The 17,298-nt window shown below is 42.0% G+C and overlaps 1 protein-coding gene across 9 annotated transcripts in view; it reads right to left on the minus strand.

Annotated features, from left to right (window-relative positions):
- Positions 1-2,781: 2,781 nt before the first annotated feature.
- SON (SON DNA and RNA binding protein) overlaps positions 2,782-17,298 on the minus strand; it is an 87,181-nt gene continuing 72,664 nt past the window's right edge. For 3 of the 9 annotated variants that reach the window (XM_075854560.1, XM_075854559.1, XM_075854562.1), the window contains 6 exons: positions 12,744-12,854; positions 9,221-9,331; positions 7,255-7,402; positions 5,904-5,969; positions 4,767-4,882; positions 2,782-3,967 (listed from right to left, as the gene is read on the minus strand). In XM_075854560.1, coding sequence (XP_075710675.1) covers positions 3,803-3,967; positions 4,767-4,882; positions 5,904-5,969; positions 7,255-7,402; positions 9,221-9,331; positions 12,744-12,854 — 717 coding nt within the window. In that variant the 3' untranslated portion in view covers positions 2,782-3,802. Of the gene's footprint in view, positions 3,968-4,766; positions 4,883-5,903; positions 5,970-7,254; positions 9,332-12,743; positions 12,855-17,298 lie in introns of those variants that run through there. The other 6 variants (XR_012881601.1, XR_012881600.1, XM_075854564.1 and 3 more) reach the window with 6 other exon arrangements.

Consider the following 17,298-nt stretch of genomic DNA (forward strand, 5'->3'; position numbering starts at 1 on the left):
CGGGCCGTGATTGCGGGCACGGTCGTGTGCATGGGGCCTGAGATCTTACAATATATATCATGTAGTACCACCTTTGTGATTTATTACGCCACATGTGGTTGCTCTAAAATTTATGTTGGATTAACAATTAGACAACTGAAAATTCGAGTTCGAGAACATGTAAGGGATATAGTGGCCGCAAGGGAAATCGAGGATCTAACAGTGTTAAAAACTATCCCCAAAATTTTAAGCTGCATCATGGGGGAGATCCCAAAAGCTTCAAGGTTAGGGGAATTGATAGGGTGCACTGTGGCGTCAGAGGAGGAGATGCGAGAACTCTGCTAGCCCAAAAGGAATGTAGATGGATTACGACCTTGGGCACTATAACCCCTCTGGGCTTAAACGAAAAACTAAGCTTTGCAGCTTTCCTTTGAGGTCTCTGCCTTTCTAATTTTAATTTTATTCAATTTTCCTGTTATTTTTAAAGTTTGGTATTTTCAATTATTTGTTAATAAAGCGCTTAATGTTTTCATTTATGTCTATACTCAGATTCGGACACTAACCTAACATGATAATTTTTTCGGCCTTGACGAATGTGTGATCGAGTTACCAACATGGCTCGAGGGACGACTTGGAAAAGAACAAATTCAGGTACCAGTCGTATAATTTTTCTTTCGTTTTTATTATTTGTTTTATTTTTCTGTGTCATCTCTTATGGGCATGTTCAATGTATATTGGTGGTTGTATTTTATACTATAACTACTCGGTATTATTCATCTCTAAACATGATAGCCCTTATGGGCATGTCTAATATACATTAGTGGTTGTATTCTACTGGTATAAATATTTTGTAATATTCTATACTTCTCATTTTGTGATTGTCACTTCTCTTTTTTGTTGTGCCCTCGCTGGCACCTTAACACTTTTGTTTGAATTGCGTACTTCGTACGATCTCATTCACGTTTTGTTTTTTATGAGTTTTTGTATAATGATTAATACATCATACTTTTATATATTCTTATGATTTGGTCACTGTATCCTATTTTAGATACATACACACAAATTGATATTAGTTGCAACTTTTGTGTTCTCTCTGTATCTTTGGGTGCGACTTTCCACCCCTTTATCTGGTATCCACACTTCCTTTTCTTTTTCCTAATTTAAACGCATCCACCATCGGGCATTAACATACATTATACAATGCTCATACATTCTTTATAACTCATATAAACTAATTATACTTTGCACATCCACTTAATTTGGTCCTTTAAATCCTATTTAACATCTACTCACATTCTGTATCGGTGCTGGGGTAGAGCATGAGCTGTGATGTGGGACGCGGACTCCCCCCGCCGGCCGTCAACTATCGCTCTCTGCGCCTGCGTGGTCTCCCCGGTGACGCGTCCTGGGATCCACGCATGCGCGGACGGGCGATGACGCCCGGCGGCGGTATTCTCGCATTCTTACTGAAATCACGCGCATGCGCCGTGTGACCAGCATCGGATTGGCTCAGATCACATTACCGGACTATCAATGTCCATAATTTAAACTGGGTCTTGACTAGGAAATGGTACCCCTTGAAAAAGCTACTTGCGAAACGCGCGTCGGGGCACTATCTCACCCTCTGGGTCACGCAACAACGTCACTTAGCATGGGTAAGTGTACCACTAAGGTCTTGTTGGGTCTTATACGTACTGATCGTACTTGTCAGTTCATTTTTTCCTAAACTCCTACAGTGAGCTTCCTTATTTATTTCTCCTGACATGTACCTGTTTAAACGGAAACATTTTCAATCCGTATATTTAAACTAGGATATTTTCCATGCTTCACATACTTTCTGTATAGAACATTGGTAATGTGTATGTAAAACGCTATTCCAGTTACTGGCTTGTTTTTTAGATTCTCTCATTGTGTTTACAATAAAGACATTTTATACTTTTGCTAAAAATTGATAGTAATGGACTCCTTTTTTCTCTAGTACATATACTATCGTTAGAGTCCTTATCTCTAGCAACCGATGTAGGTGGTTGAGACTCATTTCCCACCAAAATACATGTGCCCTGTGAGACATTTTCTGTGTTTAATCTGTTTTGCAGAGGGTGCAGCTCTCAAATTAATAATGCAAGTATGAGCTGGCCAAGTTCGGCAGGTTAGCTTTTTTTGGGTGTCGCTATGAGCAAGGTACGCATCAGGAGCGAGGTCTTCAAGCAGCCATTCTCCACCGCAATGGTCTAAATTATGGACTGCTTTGGGGTTTCCCCTCCATGGTAAAAAGATTGGAGCAGGGGTCCTCAGCTGGCGGACCACAGACCCATGCTATCTGGACCGGCAAGCAGCAAAACTGGAAGTGTGGCCGCGCAACGTCCGGATTCGTCCTGACATTACAGGTGTGATTGGGAGAAAGCTGTAATACAGTGAACCGCCCCTACAAGTGTGTCCGTGATTCACAGTGTGAGCAGTAAAGGAAATTAAGGGGAAGCAGAGCAAAACAGCTGATCGGCGGGAGTCAGACCCGACCGATGAGATATTGTTGGCCTATCCTGAAGATCGTTGATCAATTTCTTAGGACTGGAAAGCCCCTTTAAATTATAACAGAAACTTTGCAGATACGTTACTTAATTTTTCTCGTTCCATGATAGTCTTCTCTAGTCGCATCCAAAGCTAAACGAAAAATTCCGCAGGTTTCATGTCCCCAGAAAGCATTCCCTGTTGAGTCATGCTCTAAAAGGACTGAAGATAAGAATGTAGAACTATTTATTCAGTCCCACGGTGAAAACATCTAAAGAATCGGTCCAGACACGATGGTTTATTAAGATTTATTTACAATTATGCAACATTTCATCTCTTACAGACCACATCTCTGGCCACGATAGATTTAGCTCCACTCTTGAAGCTACAAAGATTCGTACGAATTTAAAAAAATAAATCACAAAATGAAATACAGGCACAATAAACAAAATGGAGGGCTGTGTCGGTCACCTTACCATCAGCTTTCAGGGGGTATGGTGGGAAATATCGAGAACATTCATACCCAACCCATATCTCTCAAGCTGTGGTACAACTACAACTCCCAGTATACCTGAAGTTGTAATTTTACCACAGCTGGAGACCACCGGTCTAGGGGACACTACTGAAGATAATAAGGGGGGGGGGGGACGACGGCCACCATTTTGATTCAGCTTTTAATTGACAATGACATCGTTTGGGTATTGATGGACCCATATTATTGACTCTTATGCTCCGGCAGGCTGTAATGTAGCGTCAGACCAGAAACAATGTTGCCTGTAGCAGCCAATCAGATTCCAGCTGTTTTTTCTCTATAATGGATTGGAGATGAATGTTGTGATCTGATTGGTTGTTATGAGCACTTTATTTAGATGAACGACCTGTGGACTTTACAGCTATTTTGGTCTAAGCATTCTGGGTAAGCCGGTTTGCCACGTTGATGCTATTTGTACCACAGGAGACGTCATCGGTGGCTGGATCCGTCATCTTGTAATAAACCTTGCACCTCCCCCGCAGAGAAACTGGTGGTAAGTCTACATTACAGACCAAGCCTCTCCACCGGTGATCGAAAGAACAGTATAAAGTATGAAGATTGACGTTCCTTAAGTAAACAACCGAGCAAGTATAATCCAAACAAGCCATAAACGACAAAAGCCACAGACTCCGCTTTGGATACAAAACACATTAAGGTCATGCAGTAAAAAAAAAAAAAGAAAGATTCAGACTTTGCTCTCAGGATCTCAGATATTCGTAGTTTCCTCATGTCCATATGTAAGATTTTTTTATTTATTTTTTCCTCATCCATAAAAACAAGGACCTACAACATACTGGTGGAGGCACTGCAGAAGTTGCTTGTCGAGGTTATGTTTTCCTTCGGTAACGCACCCAGGGCCTGGAGGGCGGCAGCGGCGGCCGTAGCCTTGGCAAGCTTCTTGGTAACACTGGGTTGACATGGCTGACATAACACTCCATTTACTGTTACCTGCCAGGACAGAAGAACATAAACCAACTTAACGTGCAGGAATTTAGCCTCCTGGGACAGACATTTTTGTATCGTTCACGTGCATCATGTTTTCCTGGAGGGCTCCTTTAAGTAGTCCAATTCATATTTGGCGCACCGTCTGTCTTTATCTAGCACCGTCACTACTCCCTCTCTCTCATATTCTATCCATGTCCCCCTACAGAATTGTTTTCTAACAAAATCTGAGCCACAAAAACTTTTTATAATATTAAAGGGGTTGTACAGCACTTTGAGGACGAGCACACGGGCCCTTCTGTTAATTTTCCCGTCACAATGCCACTCTGGGTATTGGGATCTCTTACGGATAGTGCTGTACAACCCCTTTAAGGCTAGGGCTCCATTGTATTGTAGTAAAATCACAGCAAAGCCATAGGGCAACAGGGTTGGATTTTTTTTGCAATGGTCAAAGTTGTGGTTATCTTTTACTGTGGTCCGGATTGTGTAATATAAATGGAAAACAGTTCTGAGTCTCGACTTCAATGACTATAGACAAGGAATGACACTGATATATATGCCGGATGGTCTTCTGTTACTTTCTTTGAAATACTTCAAGTCCAAGCCACACAGGAGGCCCAGAAGAACTCAACATGTCCAAGATGGAGGAAACCCTCACAGTCCACATCACGACAGACACCGGGTTCCTGCATCATTACTGCATTTGGTGCAAAATTATTAATCTCATTATTCCTGAAGAGCTCGGACATCAAGAGTGGTCTGGATGAGCCCCTCAGTAGTGCAGACTGACTAGAACGTTACTTACCCTAAAAAGAAACCGTTTGCGATGCTCAGGGCCGGTGTCGTCCACAAGCTCAAATTCAGGGGGGGACCATTTCTTCTTGTTGCAGAGCTCCATCAGAGCAGAGATGGGATGTTTTCCTGCAAAATATAATTAAAGCTCATGACAGATGAAAGACGTGATGAAGCAGCAACTTCGATTATTCATTGCGAATACCGGTGTATTGCGTTCTCAAATGTCAGGTGCCTTCCTGCGTGCAAGGACCCCTTATTTCAGACCATCCCCTGGGGGAGGTCACAGACTATATTAATGTTCCTTCCTGACATATTCCCCTTATAAAGGGAATGTACACTTTTGTAAACACTTTCTTTTTTGCCCCAACGCATCAAAAATATAAAAAGTGCAGCAACTTTGCAGAGCCTGGATTAAAATGTTCCAGTGTTTTGAATCTACAGCACCTATGCAGATCTGTGTCTCCATGGTTACAGACTACAAACAAGCCCTGTGTTGTCTGATCCAGTGACGTAAATACAAATGGATCATTAAAAAGGGATTCTAAATGTGGCTGTGCCTGGTACTGCAGTTCAGGCCTCTCTCTTGAATGGGATGTGCTGCAATATCAGGCACAACCACACTCATACGTACATTCACTGTGCATGGATAACCACGAAGGCAGCGTTGCGCTCGCTAGTGACACGGGCCCTTTGTTCTGTCGATCAGTGGATGTTTTGGATACGTTGGTGATCTAATCGAAGGATAGACCATTGATTGAAGGTCCCTTTAAGGCTGTATATAAACATTATAAACATATGCCTGATACCACTACACATCCTGATGGGTCATTGACAAATTATCCAAACCTAACCAATCACTACTGACAAATTCATTACATTCTCCCTTTTATGTCAGAATGGTGAATCTCAGCTATAGCACTTGCATGAAGCGCAATGTTAAGAATTCATTGACGCAAGTGGAGAAATTGCAGAGGGCTGAACAAAAATGGGTGTGAATAGCCCCATTTAGTTGTATGGGTCGGTGTACTGTCTGTACAGCACATGGACGAGAAATACGTTTGTGTGAGAAAGACCTGAGGGTCAGGGAATCCGTGTGTTCTCATCTACACAAAGAAATCTAAATAAATAAGATGTAGGAGCAGCTCACCAGACAGATCCTTCATTACAGGCAGGGCCCGTTTGTTGGAGGCTTTTTCCCCATCCGCTACTAAACCTACAAGACAAAAAGATTTAGTAGTTAAACGCAACATACCGCTCTTTCCATGAAAGGAACACTAAAAAGGTGAAAAAAACACACACAAAAATAAAACAACTCCTCCCTTACTCCCCTTTTTGTGAACACATTCAGTCTCATACTACAATCAAAACAAGAATTAAAGACGTCTTCAATGCTATGAGATTAAACTGGTCTTTGGCTGTAAGACAACTGGCTGCAGCAAGAGCCCTCCCCACTACACTGTTCCAGGTCTCCTATTGCATACACTAAGGCTACATTCACACGAACCTGACAGATTTATGCGGGTAAAAAATGTGCGTAAATCTGTCCATGTGCGTTGCGTTTTGCATCAGTGCGCTTTGCGTGTGGCATGTTTTTCGCGCTCTTGCAAGCACTTTCCGATGTAATTGATGAGTGAAACATGGACAGCACACAGATGTGCGTCCGTGTGCTCTGTGGTTTTCACGCACCAATCGACTTCAAAGGGCGACTAGGTGCATGAAAACAAACCAATATTTGACATGCAGTGAGTTTCACGCAACAGACACTCGCTGCAGGGAAACTCCCACACGTGTGAATAGCCCCATTGAAATCAATGGGACCGTGTGCTGTGCGTTACTTTAAAGCACAGCACACAGATGAGAATCACGCTAGTCTGAATGAGCCCTAAGCCTGAAAACCGAAGGAATCAGGAGGAAGTTAATCTCGGTGTTCTGTGCCATAATCCTAAACGACACTATTTCCAGAGCTGGAGAAGATCATGCGGACTTATAAGCCGTATAGTTTTCTGCTGCAGGACAGATAACTATAGATAAATGTGCAGGGAATACATATGTGACCAACAGCTTATCAAGTGACTGAAATCCAGCACTAAAAATGGCGGATGCCTCCCCCTAACAATAAGTTCTCTTGGTCAGCAGAAAGCTGTGAGGGGTTAAAGTAGCCTGCAAATGCTGTAATTTGTAGACATTTGTAACTCCTACTCAATGTCAAGACCTGTTCATTTGGCACACCGGTTGAGTCCTAGATTTCAGACCCCAAAAGTGTGGCGAGATGTCGTCCATAATGGTGAGATCAGTTTGGACGACACGTCAGTGTGGTGGACAGCGTTTCACTGCGGCCAACACGACGTATGATCATTATGGATGACAAGGGGGGTGGATGGTGAAATATATGAAGGCTCCCAGTTGGAAGAGGGGGGGGGGGGGGCTCACTAGTGCGCCATTCATTCAAAAAAGGGACTAACTAAAAGAACACATCCTCTTTCAAAAACTTCCATTACCTTTACGGTCAGTCTTAAAATCAAGAAGAATAGGGTCGACGTTTCCTTCGTTATTTCTCCCGAGTCCTTCTCCTTCCTTCCAACCCATTTTTCTCATGAGCAGAGCGCCGCGGCCTCCGGTAACAGGTACAGCCTTGAGAAACTGATCCTAGTACAAAGACACGAGAGAAAGAAAATAGCCGAGCCAAGTATTAGCACAAAAACAGCTGTGAGGTTTCATTAATGCAGATTTGCCAACCCAATGAAGGTGGACTCTATAGCATCACTATACAGACACGGCTAGTCTTCATGACTTCCTATGGTAACAATCCTGACCACATCTACCAGAGAGTCATATGCGATAATACATTAAAGTAGCCAACGGACCATTTGTACAATGCAAATTAAATGTAAACTCTTGAAATGCTTACCTACCTATGCCTCTGTGGCCGCAGCGCTGTGATAGGGGAGCAGGCAGAGACCATGGACACGAGGCACATACAAGGAACTGACCCTGCAACAAGTTTCCATACAGAGCGGTGAAAGTTCACAGGTGACTGTGAACTATCCCCTCTCTTGTAACCCATTGCTTACCCAAGCAGAAAGCTGTCCTACCGTCTTCCTGAAACCTGAATACAGGGCAATTCTAGTCTCATCACTTCATCCTGGACTGTGGTAAAAAACAGGTTTCTGAACAGTAAGAAATGGGTCCCCGTCCCCCCCCCCTCCCCACGTTAGTGCGATATTGATCCGCCCTCAACATTGTACAGTAATGGTTAATCTGACACAAAGCGTACTCAATCACCATCAAAGCGCAGATTGGTTTGAAAAGGAAACCGGCTTCTGACCTGTCATGTCCAGATATGTTGGACTTAACCAGATCATGTAGAAGAACCTCCCTCCATGCTGGATCTCCTCGCTTTCAACACCCGAGGGTTTACTTACTTATGAGTTCCATTCGCCCTTCTCAATGGCAGGACATTTTCATAAAAGAAGGGCTGGGAGTGACCTAGACCCCAGCCATATTCACACCAGGGTCCGATTCCTCTTTAGAACCTGCTTTGTAATGATAGAATTTTCAACATCAAGGTCTGTTTCACTGTGCCATCCAGCTCGTAGATCACAATGTACAACAAGTGCACCTCCTCTCCGCCCATGAGCTCCGTGCATTATGTTCACATGGTAACACACAGAAACGTCCCATCAAACCACTGTAATCATGGTGGAAATCGATCGATTGAAGAGTCCGTTCAGTGGAGTCCCATTGCTCACTGCCATTATTGAATATTACAGCAACATCGGATAAGCAGAGGGGAGAGCCGAGGAAGCAGTAGCTCAGCGGAGGTCCTCCAAAAACTTCTCAAGAAGGTCAAGCCATCATCCCCTCATAAAGACAGTCTTGCGTATTGCTCCTTCTTCTACAAGGTCAATGCGGATGGTCTTCTCTTGGCCGCGCTTCTCTTTTTCGGCAACCCTGACATCTCCACTTCTCTGCACACCATCAGTTGCTGTTCTACGGCAGGAGTCGGGCAGAAGAGCAAGGGATTTCCTGTATTAACGTGTATGATGCGGACATAAAGGGTCTTCAAAATTGGAAATTTGTGTTCATGGGACGTACGTTCTGTTTCTTATCATGTGAACGACCAACACGGCTAAAGAAACAGTGAAACAGACCGGTTTTGGGGAAACACAAGAATTCATCATTTCACCAAAGGAGGGGGAAAAAAAGTAAGATTTCACGAACTAGTAATATCACAAAACCAGCCCAAAATGAAACGGAGGCCTCTGTAATAGAATAAGAATATTCTCTAAAACTCAGACGTTCCGTTGCAGCAATTTCTCATTTCATTTTGTGGCGGTTTGTGACATAGGAGACATGTTGCAATGGCAGGCTAACATGTACTAACATGCTAATGGAAGCAAGCGCTGGCCGTGTTCTCAGCATTTGCATTGTCCAGGCAAATACCTCTGCTTGCTTGACATATACCTTTCTAAGCCAGGCTTGAGGGCCGCTGATTTCCTCTGCAGACAGGACTTGCGCTCCAGTACTCCCTGTGAACTGTCCAGGAATAGATGAAGACTGAGCCCAGGCATCAATCTGTACGAGGGAAAAATAATATTATATCGACTTTACTAAATTAAATGGCTATTTCTATTTTATGTAATAAACATCTCTGGGAATTTTATCTAAAGAGCCCGAAAGATCTTCGACCAAGGTAAAGCTTTCTTTTGTCTTGATGTATATGTCAACTAGATATAAAACACCCATCGCAATAGTGATAAATTCTAAACCATTAAAATGGCGAGTGGATTATCAAACATTCTGGATAACTAGGCGGTTACTGAGAAAATACATCTAAAAAAGGGGAGAGGTGCCGACGAATTACATCGAAACAGGGTGAGCAGCCCAGAATAGAAGAATCCAAAAATAAAATCCCCATCCTAAAAATAGAGGAGAGGTGGGGGTAAGTCTGCTCTAAGATACAGCGGACTCCTAACTATGAAAAAAAAATTGGGAAATTTTGGCTACTAGGAGTTCGGACCTGTAGCTGTAATATAATAACGTTATTTAGAGCTGTATACTCAGCTGACTCCTCCACATTAAATGGGTTTTCCCCACAAATAACATTTATCACCTATCCACAGACTGTTCCGTCACTCTCGTAGGCTTTGAATGGAGCGGCAGACATACACGATCGCAGTGAAGATGATTTTGAATGGAGCGGCGGTCGTGTATGAGGAGGAGCAGGTATCACAGGATATACAAAGAAAACCAAGAATGGGCAGGAATAGCGACTATGTAAGGAGTGCACAGTCTTTGCCCGATAGAAACAACTAGAACTACCATAGAAAGTAGGACAAGTGAGAGGACATGCACATCCAAAATAGACATAAAAATAGCAACGTTTTATGGACAACAAAAAGACAGATTAAAAACGTTGTATACAAAAGTACAAACAGTGATCCATAATAAAATACAGTGTCAATTGTGCACAGACCCCAAACTAGAGCAGACCTGCCAGATGTGAAGCCCCCCCGCCCCTGCCGGACTTTTTGATTTCCATGGTGCTTTGGGTATGTGCCTTATTGTATTGCATGTCACACTTTTTATATGGTCTTATCCTATTATATGGATTGAAGTGGGATCCTTATTTGTGCTTCACATATATTCGGCAGGTCTGCTTTAGTTTGGGGTCTGTGTACACTTTACGGTGTATTCTATTATGGATCCCGGTTTGTACTTTGGTATACGACATTTTTAATTTGCTTGTCTTTTTGTTGTCAATAAAACATTGCTATTTTTTTTTTTTAAATATATTTTGGGTTCCAGAATATGGCGACACAAAGCAAATGTATTTTTAACAGATTTTTCCTTGTGAATAACGTCCGTGTGTTGCTCATCGAAATCACGCGCAGCACACAGACCCATTGATTACAATGGGGCCGTTCACACATGCAGGAGTTTTCACGCAGTATGTGTCCATTGAAGTCAATGGGTGTGTAAAAACCATGCACCGCACACTGATGCGCAAATCACACACCGCACATGGATGTGCATCAATTCGATTGAAAATAATAATAAAAAATAAAAAAAGATGTGCTTTGCGACTGCGTGAATAACGCATGCCCCTCACAAAGCACACTGATGCATAACGCAACACACACGGACCAGATTCACGCGCTTGAATCTGAAACGCTCATGTGAATGTAGACTAAAAGTAGTAAAACCTAAAAAAATATATAAAATTTGGTATCGCCACAATCGTATTGTCCCGCAGAGTAACGTTAAAATTGTCGTTTTTACCGCACTGTGAACCCCTTATTAAAGAGGCTCTGTCACCACATTATAAGTGCCCTATCTTCTACATAAGGAGATCGGCGCTATAATGTAGGTGACAGCAGTGCATTTAAATAAACTATCTATTTTTAACACTTCATTAGCGTTTTTAGATTAATGCTAATGAGTTTCTTAATGCCCAACTGGGCGTATTTTTACTTTAGACCAAGTGGGCGTTGTACAGAGGAGTGTATGATGCTGACCAATCAGCGTCATGCAATTCTCTCCATTCATTTACACAGCGCATAGGGATCCTTTTAGATCCTTATGTGCTGTCTTAAACTACCATATTAACAATACTGAAGTGTTTAGACAGTGAATAGTCATTCCCCGGGATGTCTATTCACAATCTCTGCACTTCGTTACTGTTTCTATGGTAGTTACAGCCGAGGAAGCGTGATCTCGTTGTAACCTGTAATTTACCGCGTAATCTCACGAGATCACGCTTCCTCTGCTGTAACTACCACAGGGTAACAAAGTGCAGAGATTGTCTATTCACTGTCTAAACACTTCAGTATTGTTAATGTGTTAGTATAAGACAGCACATAAGGATCTAGCAGGATCCCTATGCGCTGTGTAAATGAATGGAGAGGAGTGCATGATGCGGATTGGTCAGCGTCATGCACTCCCCTGGACAACGCCCACTTGGTCGAAAGTAAAAACACGCCCACTTGGGCATTAAGCAACTCATTAGCATAAATCTAAAAACGCTAATAAAGTGGTAAAAATAAAGTTTTTTTTTAAAATAAAAAGCATTACTGTCACCTACATTACAGCGCCGATCTCCTTATCTAGGAGACAGGGCACTTATGTGGTGACAGAGCCTCTTTAAAGACAAAAACCAAAAAACAATGGAGGAATCCGTTTTTCCCCCATTTTCCACTCAGACATTTTTCTCGTTTTCCAGTACATTATATTGTACAATATATGGTGCAGTTAAAAACGACAACTCGTCCTTCAAATAACAGCCCTCATATAGCTTTAAATCGATGTAAAAAAGTTAGCTTTTGGAAGTTGGGGAGGAAAAAGCGAAAATGAAAATCCAAAAAATAGCTGCGGAGGGAAGGGGTTAAAGCTTATGCTCAGCTTTGGATTCATTTTAAAGTTTATATGTATAATTAATCTACATGAAAAATTACTTAGTTACAGTCTTGTTTTATTGTCCAGAGCTGCATTTACAATTCTGCAGGCGTCAGAGCGGGAAATCTCCCAGAATTCCCTGCTTGCACAAGGGCTGCACAGAACTTTCTTTGGTATTTAAAATTCTGGGAAGTATATAGTCTTGACACCAGGTACTGACCTGTAACTATGTAGGAGAAACTAACTGTACCCCAGAAGTGTGGAAGCTCAACTAAACTGTTAGGGGGGTGTCTGTCAACAAGTTTGTCAACCTTTTCGAAAAGCAACCTGCAGAATAGTGAATGCAGCTCTGGAGTATAATACAAGCAGTGCATTTCCAAAGGTCCTTAACGTTTTATGTAGATTATACCTACATACACTTACTAAAATGATGTTCTAAAAGAAAAAGCCGGGTTCACAGCAATTACGCCACCAATGTCTATAATGTGACAATCCCTTTTAATCTAAACAGTAAAGGACTTTTTACACCTGATTAGATCTGGAGATAAAATAATTTTTGCTACCGACAAATAAAAAAGGGAGAATCACTAACCTGCTCCTGCACACGATTTAGCATATACAAGGCTTCAATGTCGTGTGGATTTCCTGTAAGCCTGGTCTGGGCGACTGCACGTTCATTCATCGCAGAGGTGATGTCCACTGGCTACAAAAGAAATGATTATACAGCAGCTTAATACACAGATCTACATAAGAAGTCATTCATGATGTGTGCACTGTACAATGTTTAGGGATGAATGAAGAACCTGCTCACATCATATGATAAAATAACAGTCAACGTACAAAAGTGTCAATCGTATCTCAATGGCAAATTGTGACAATTTTTACAGTAATATTTTTGAAAAACATGCAATTTTATTTATTTCAGTGCTGGTTTAAAGAGCTTTTCCACAACATTATCCCTTATTGTCTCATCTTGACAACTTTTTTCTAAAAATGTAAGCCGGCGAGGTCATCCGTTGATCACAGCGGGGCTGGCTTGAGAAACCCCAAGACCATCGGTTATCGACAGGCGGGTGTGCAGTCATAAATTTTCCCCGCAGCCGGCAAAGTGTAGAATTACATGACGGCCAATCAAATTAATGGCTGACCATGTATTATATAGACAAGCCCAGTCCACTTTGTGAGTGGCTCACCGCTCAGACTCGTATAGGGGGTCCCAAGTCCATACGCCCTAATAGGACCACTGTGCATCACTAGTACTGCTGCCCGCTCAATAAAACCAGTAGTTGAACACCCAGGATCATTAAGCTGTGGCAGACGACCGTTTGCACCTTAACGTAATCTGGTGGGAAACTCCTATAATGGAAATGTATTCTTTTCTTTGACAAGTGCGCAGGTTTATTGGTTGACTAGCAAGAAAAACCTGTCAAACAAATCATAACTGTGTGAAGTGCATACATCCTATATACACGAATACATAAGACTAAACCTCAAAGGAGTGGTCTAGTAAGATAAATAAAGCTTAATAAAAAGTTGTGTCAATGTCTAATATACTTTATGCTTCAATTTCCCTTTTTCAAAATCTCTGCTCCGTCAATGAAAAGAAATATTCTTATTTGGAGACTAGAAGCTGTACGGACCAAGTACCACGTGCACACAGCCGCAGTTTGTTACAATCAGGGGGTGCAGAGGTAGCAGTCGTACCTGGGCCCTGCTGCCTGAGGAAAAGAAACCGTATAATCAGTTACTTAACTTTTTATTTTACACTGATCTTGGTTACAAAAAAAAAAAAGCTTGAAGTGGAAAACCTGCTCGACATTTTAGTCAGCTATTCTGACATCTAAAAACCTGTTAATACAAAATAAAAGCAGCACATCACACTTTGTAGTAGTTTTAAAAAGTACCTCCAGTGAAAAGAAATTTTCCAGTACTTGGAGCCTCACGTACAAAACCTTTATAAAAGCCTTTCCCTTCAAAGCTCAACCATTTATACTGCAGACCTAGCCTTCTTAATACACTAACAGTAAGCGGTTATCATGGTCTGCCATGTTAGATCCAGTGGAGCTGCAGCCCGGTCACGGTCCCTAAATGCCTGCTAGCTCACATTGCACCTCTTCCTCACTCTGCCCCACTGCTGTAGTCACAAGACTATATTAAATAGCAGGTCCCCTCTCTATACACACAGACCGCTTGTCATTTCCCTGTTTAAGGAAGATATCCAAGTGATTTTAGCGATCTCTCTGTTCCTGTAGCGGAGATCAGCAGGGAGGAAGGTAAAGGGTTGCACTAATTCAAGTTTCTTCCTACTCTGCCCCATATTTAAAATTGAGTGTGCAGCCTTGCTGGTGAATGAAATCTATTATAAACCTATATTTACACACTTAGATGCATAGCCTAAGCGGTTTTTCAGTGCATCACTGGAGGTACACCTTAAAGGGGTTTTCCTATCAGGGACATTTATGACATATCCACAGGATATGTCATAAACGTCATATAGATGCAGGTCCCACCTCGGAGACCCGCACCTATCTCTAGAACGTTGTCCTCTAAACCCCTGCTCATCCACTCAGCGTTGCAGCTGAAGAGCATGATTCCCGACCATGAAGAAAACAGCGCAGCGCGCTGAGCTACGCTGTTTCCGGAAGCCCCATTGAACTGAATGGTAGTTACGGAAACATTGTAGCTCGCATGCTTCGTGATTTTCGTCGTTATGTTCGGGAATCACACACTTCAGGCGTGACACAAAGTGGTAGAACGGGGTTTAGGGGACCCAGTTCTAGAGATAGGTGCGGGTCTCAGAGGCCGGACCCACATCTGACATTCGTGACATATCCTGCGGACATGGCAACAAAAAAGGATTCAAGAAAGGAATTCAGGCAGCACATCCAAAAAAACAAGGAACTTTTATTCACCCATGCGACATTTCAGCTCCTCAGAGCCTTTCCCAAGCATAACACAATAGAAAAAAAGAGACCAGTATTTAAAGTGCAAAACACCAATTACAATGTATCAAACAATTAAGATATGTGCAAATAGAAATATATTAAATAATGACATATATATATACATACAGTGAAGGAAATAAGTATTTGATCCCTTGCTGATTTTGTAAGTTTGCCCACTGTCAAAGTCATGAACAGTCTAGAATTTTTAGGCTAGGTTAATTTTACCAGTGAGAGATAGATTATATAAAAAAAAAAAAGAAACAGAAAATCACATAGTCAAAATGATATATATTTATTTGCATTGTGCACAGAGAAATAAGTATTTGATCTCCTACCAACCATTAAGAGTTCAGCCTCCTCCAGACCAGTTACACGCTCCAAATCAACTTGGTGCCTGCAGTAAAGACAGCTGTCTTACATGGTCACCTGTATAAAAGACTCCTGTCCACAGACTCAATTAATCAGTCTGACTCTAACCTCTACAACATGGGCAAGACCAAAGAGCTTTCTAAGGATGTCAGGGACAAGATCATAGACCTGCACAAGGCTGGAATGGGCTACAAAACCATAAGTAAGACGCTGGGTGAGAAGGAGACAACTGTTGGTGCAATAGTAAGAAAATGGAAGACATACAAAATGACTGTCAATCGACATTGATCTGGGGCTCCATGCAAAATCTCACCTCGTGGGGTATCCTTGATCCTGAGGAAGGTGAGAGCTCAGCCGAAAACTACACGGGGGGAACTTGTTAATGATCTCAAGGCCGCTGGGACCACAGTCACCAAGAAAACCATTGGTAACACATTACGCCGTAATGGATTAAAATCCTGCTCAAGAAGGCACATGTACAGGCCCGTCTGAAGTTTGCAAATGAACATCTGGATGATTCTGAGAGTGATTGGGAGAAGGTGCTGTGGTCAGATGAGACTAAAATTGAGCTCTTTGGCATTAACTCAACTCGCTGTGTTTGGAGGAAGAGAAATGCTGCCTATGACCCAAAGAACACCGTCCCCACTGTCAAGCATGGAGGTGGAAACATTATGTTTTGGGGGCGTTTCTCTGCCAAGGGCACAGGACTACTTCACCGCATCAATGGGAGAATGGATGGAGCCATGTACCGTCAAATCCTGAGTGACAACCTCCTTCCCTCCACCAGGACATTAAAAATGGCTCGTGGCTGGGTCTTCCAGCACGACAATGACCCGAAACATACAGCCAAGGCAACAAAGGAGTGGCTCAAAAATAAGCACATTAAGGTCATGCAGTGGCCTAGCCAGTCTCCAGACCTTAATCCCATCGAAAACTTATGGAGGGAGCTGAAGATCCGAGTTGCCAAGCGACAGCCTCGAAATCTTAATGATTTACAGATGATCTGCAAAGAGGAGTGGGCCAAAATTCCATCTAACATGTGTGCAAACCTCATCATCAACTACAAAAAACGTCTGACTGCTGTGCTTGCCAACAAGGGATTTGCCACCAAGTATTAAGTCTTGTTTGCCAAAGGGATCAAATACTTATTTCTCTGTGCACAATGCAAATAAATATAATTTTGACAATATGATTTTCATTTTTTTTTTTTTAAATATAATCTCTCTCTCACTGGTAAAATTAACCTAGCCTAAAAATTCTAGACTGTTCATGTCTTTGACAGTGGGCAAACTTACAAAATCAGCAAGGGATCAAATACTTATTTCCTTCACTGTACATACGTGTGTGTGGTGTGGTGTGTGTAAAGAGCAGTTCAGAGGTATACAAAGTATATATATATATATATATATATATATATATATATGTATGTGTGTATATATACACACACACACACACACACACACACATATATATATATATATATACATACATACTTTGTATACAACTGAATTGCTCTTTACACAGGGATAGTCATAACTATCAAATATATATAAATTAAGAAAATACCCTACGTAATTAGAAATCCAGTGAAGTGACTCTCCACTCGTGGTACCCGGCGTCTACAAGTCCCAATTGCGCATGTCGGCACTAGAAGGAACCAATCAACACTATCTATGCCGTATACAGGTATAGACCTACCGCGCATGCGCCAAATACGTCATGTATTTGCACATATCTTTATTAAATTGTTTAATACATTGTAATTGGTGTTAAATACTGGTCACTTTTTGTATTGTGTTATGCTTGAGAATCAGCTCTTCAGAGCCCAACGTC

Source organism: Rhinoderma darwinii, chromosome 2 (genome assembly GCF_050947455.1).
Source record: "Rhinoderma darwinii isolate aRhiDar2 chromosome 2, aRhiDar2.hap1, whole genome shotgun sequence".
Taxonomy (NCBI): domain Eukaryota; kingdom Metazoa; phylum Chordata; class Amphibia; order Anura; family Rhinodermatidae; genus Rhinoderma; species Rhinoderma darwinii.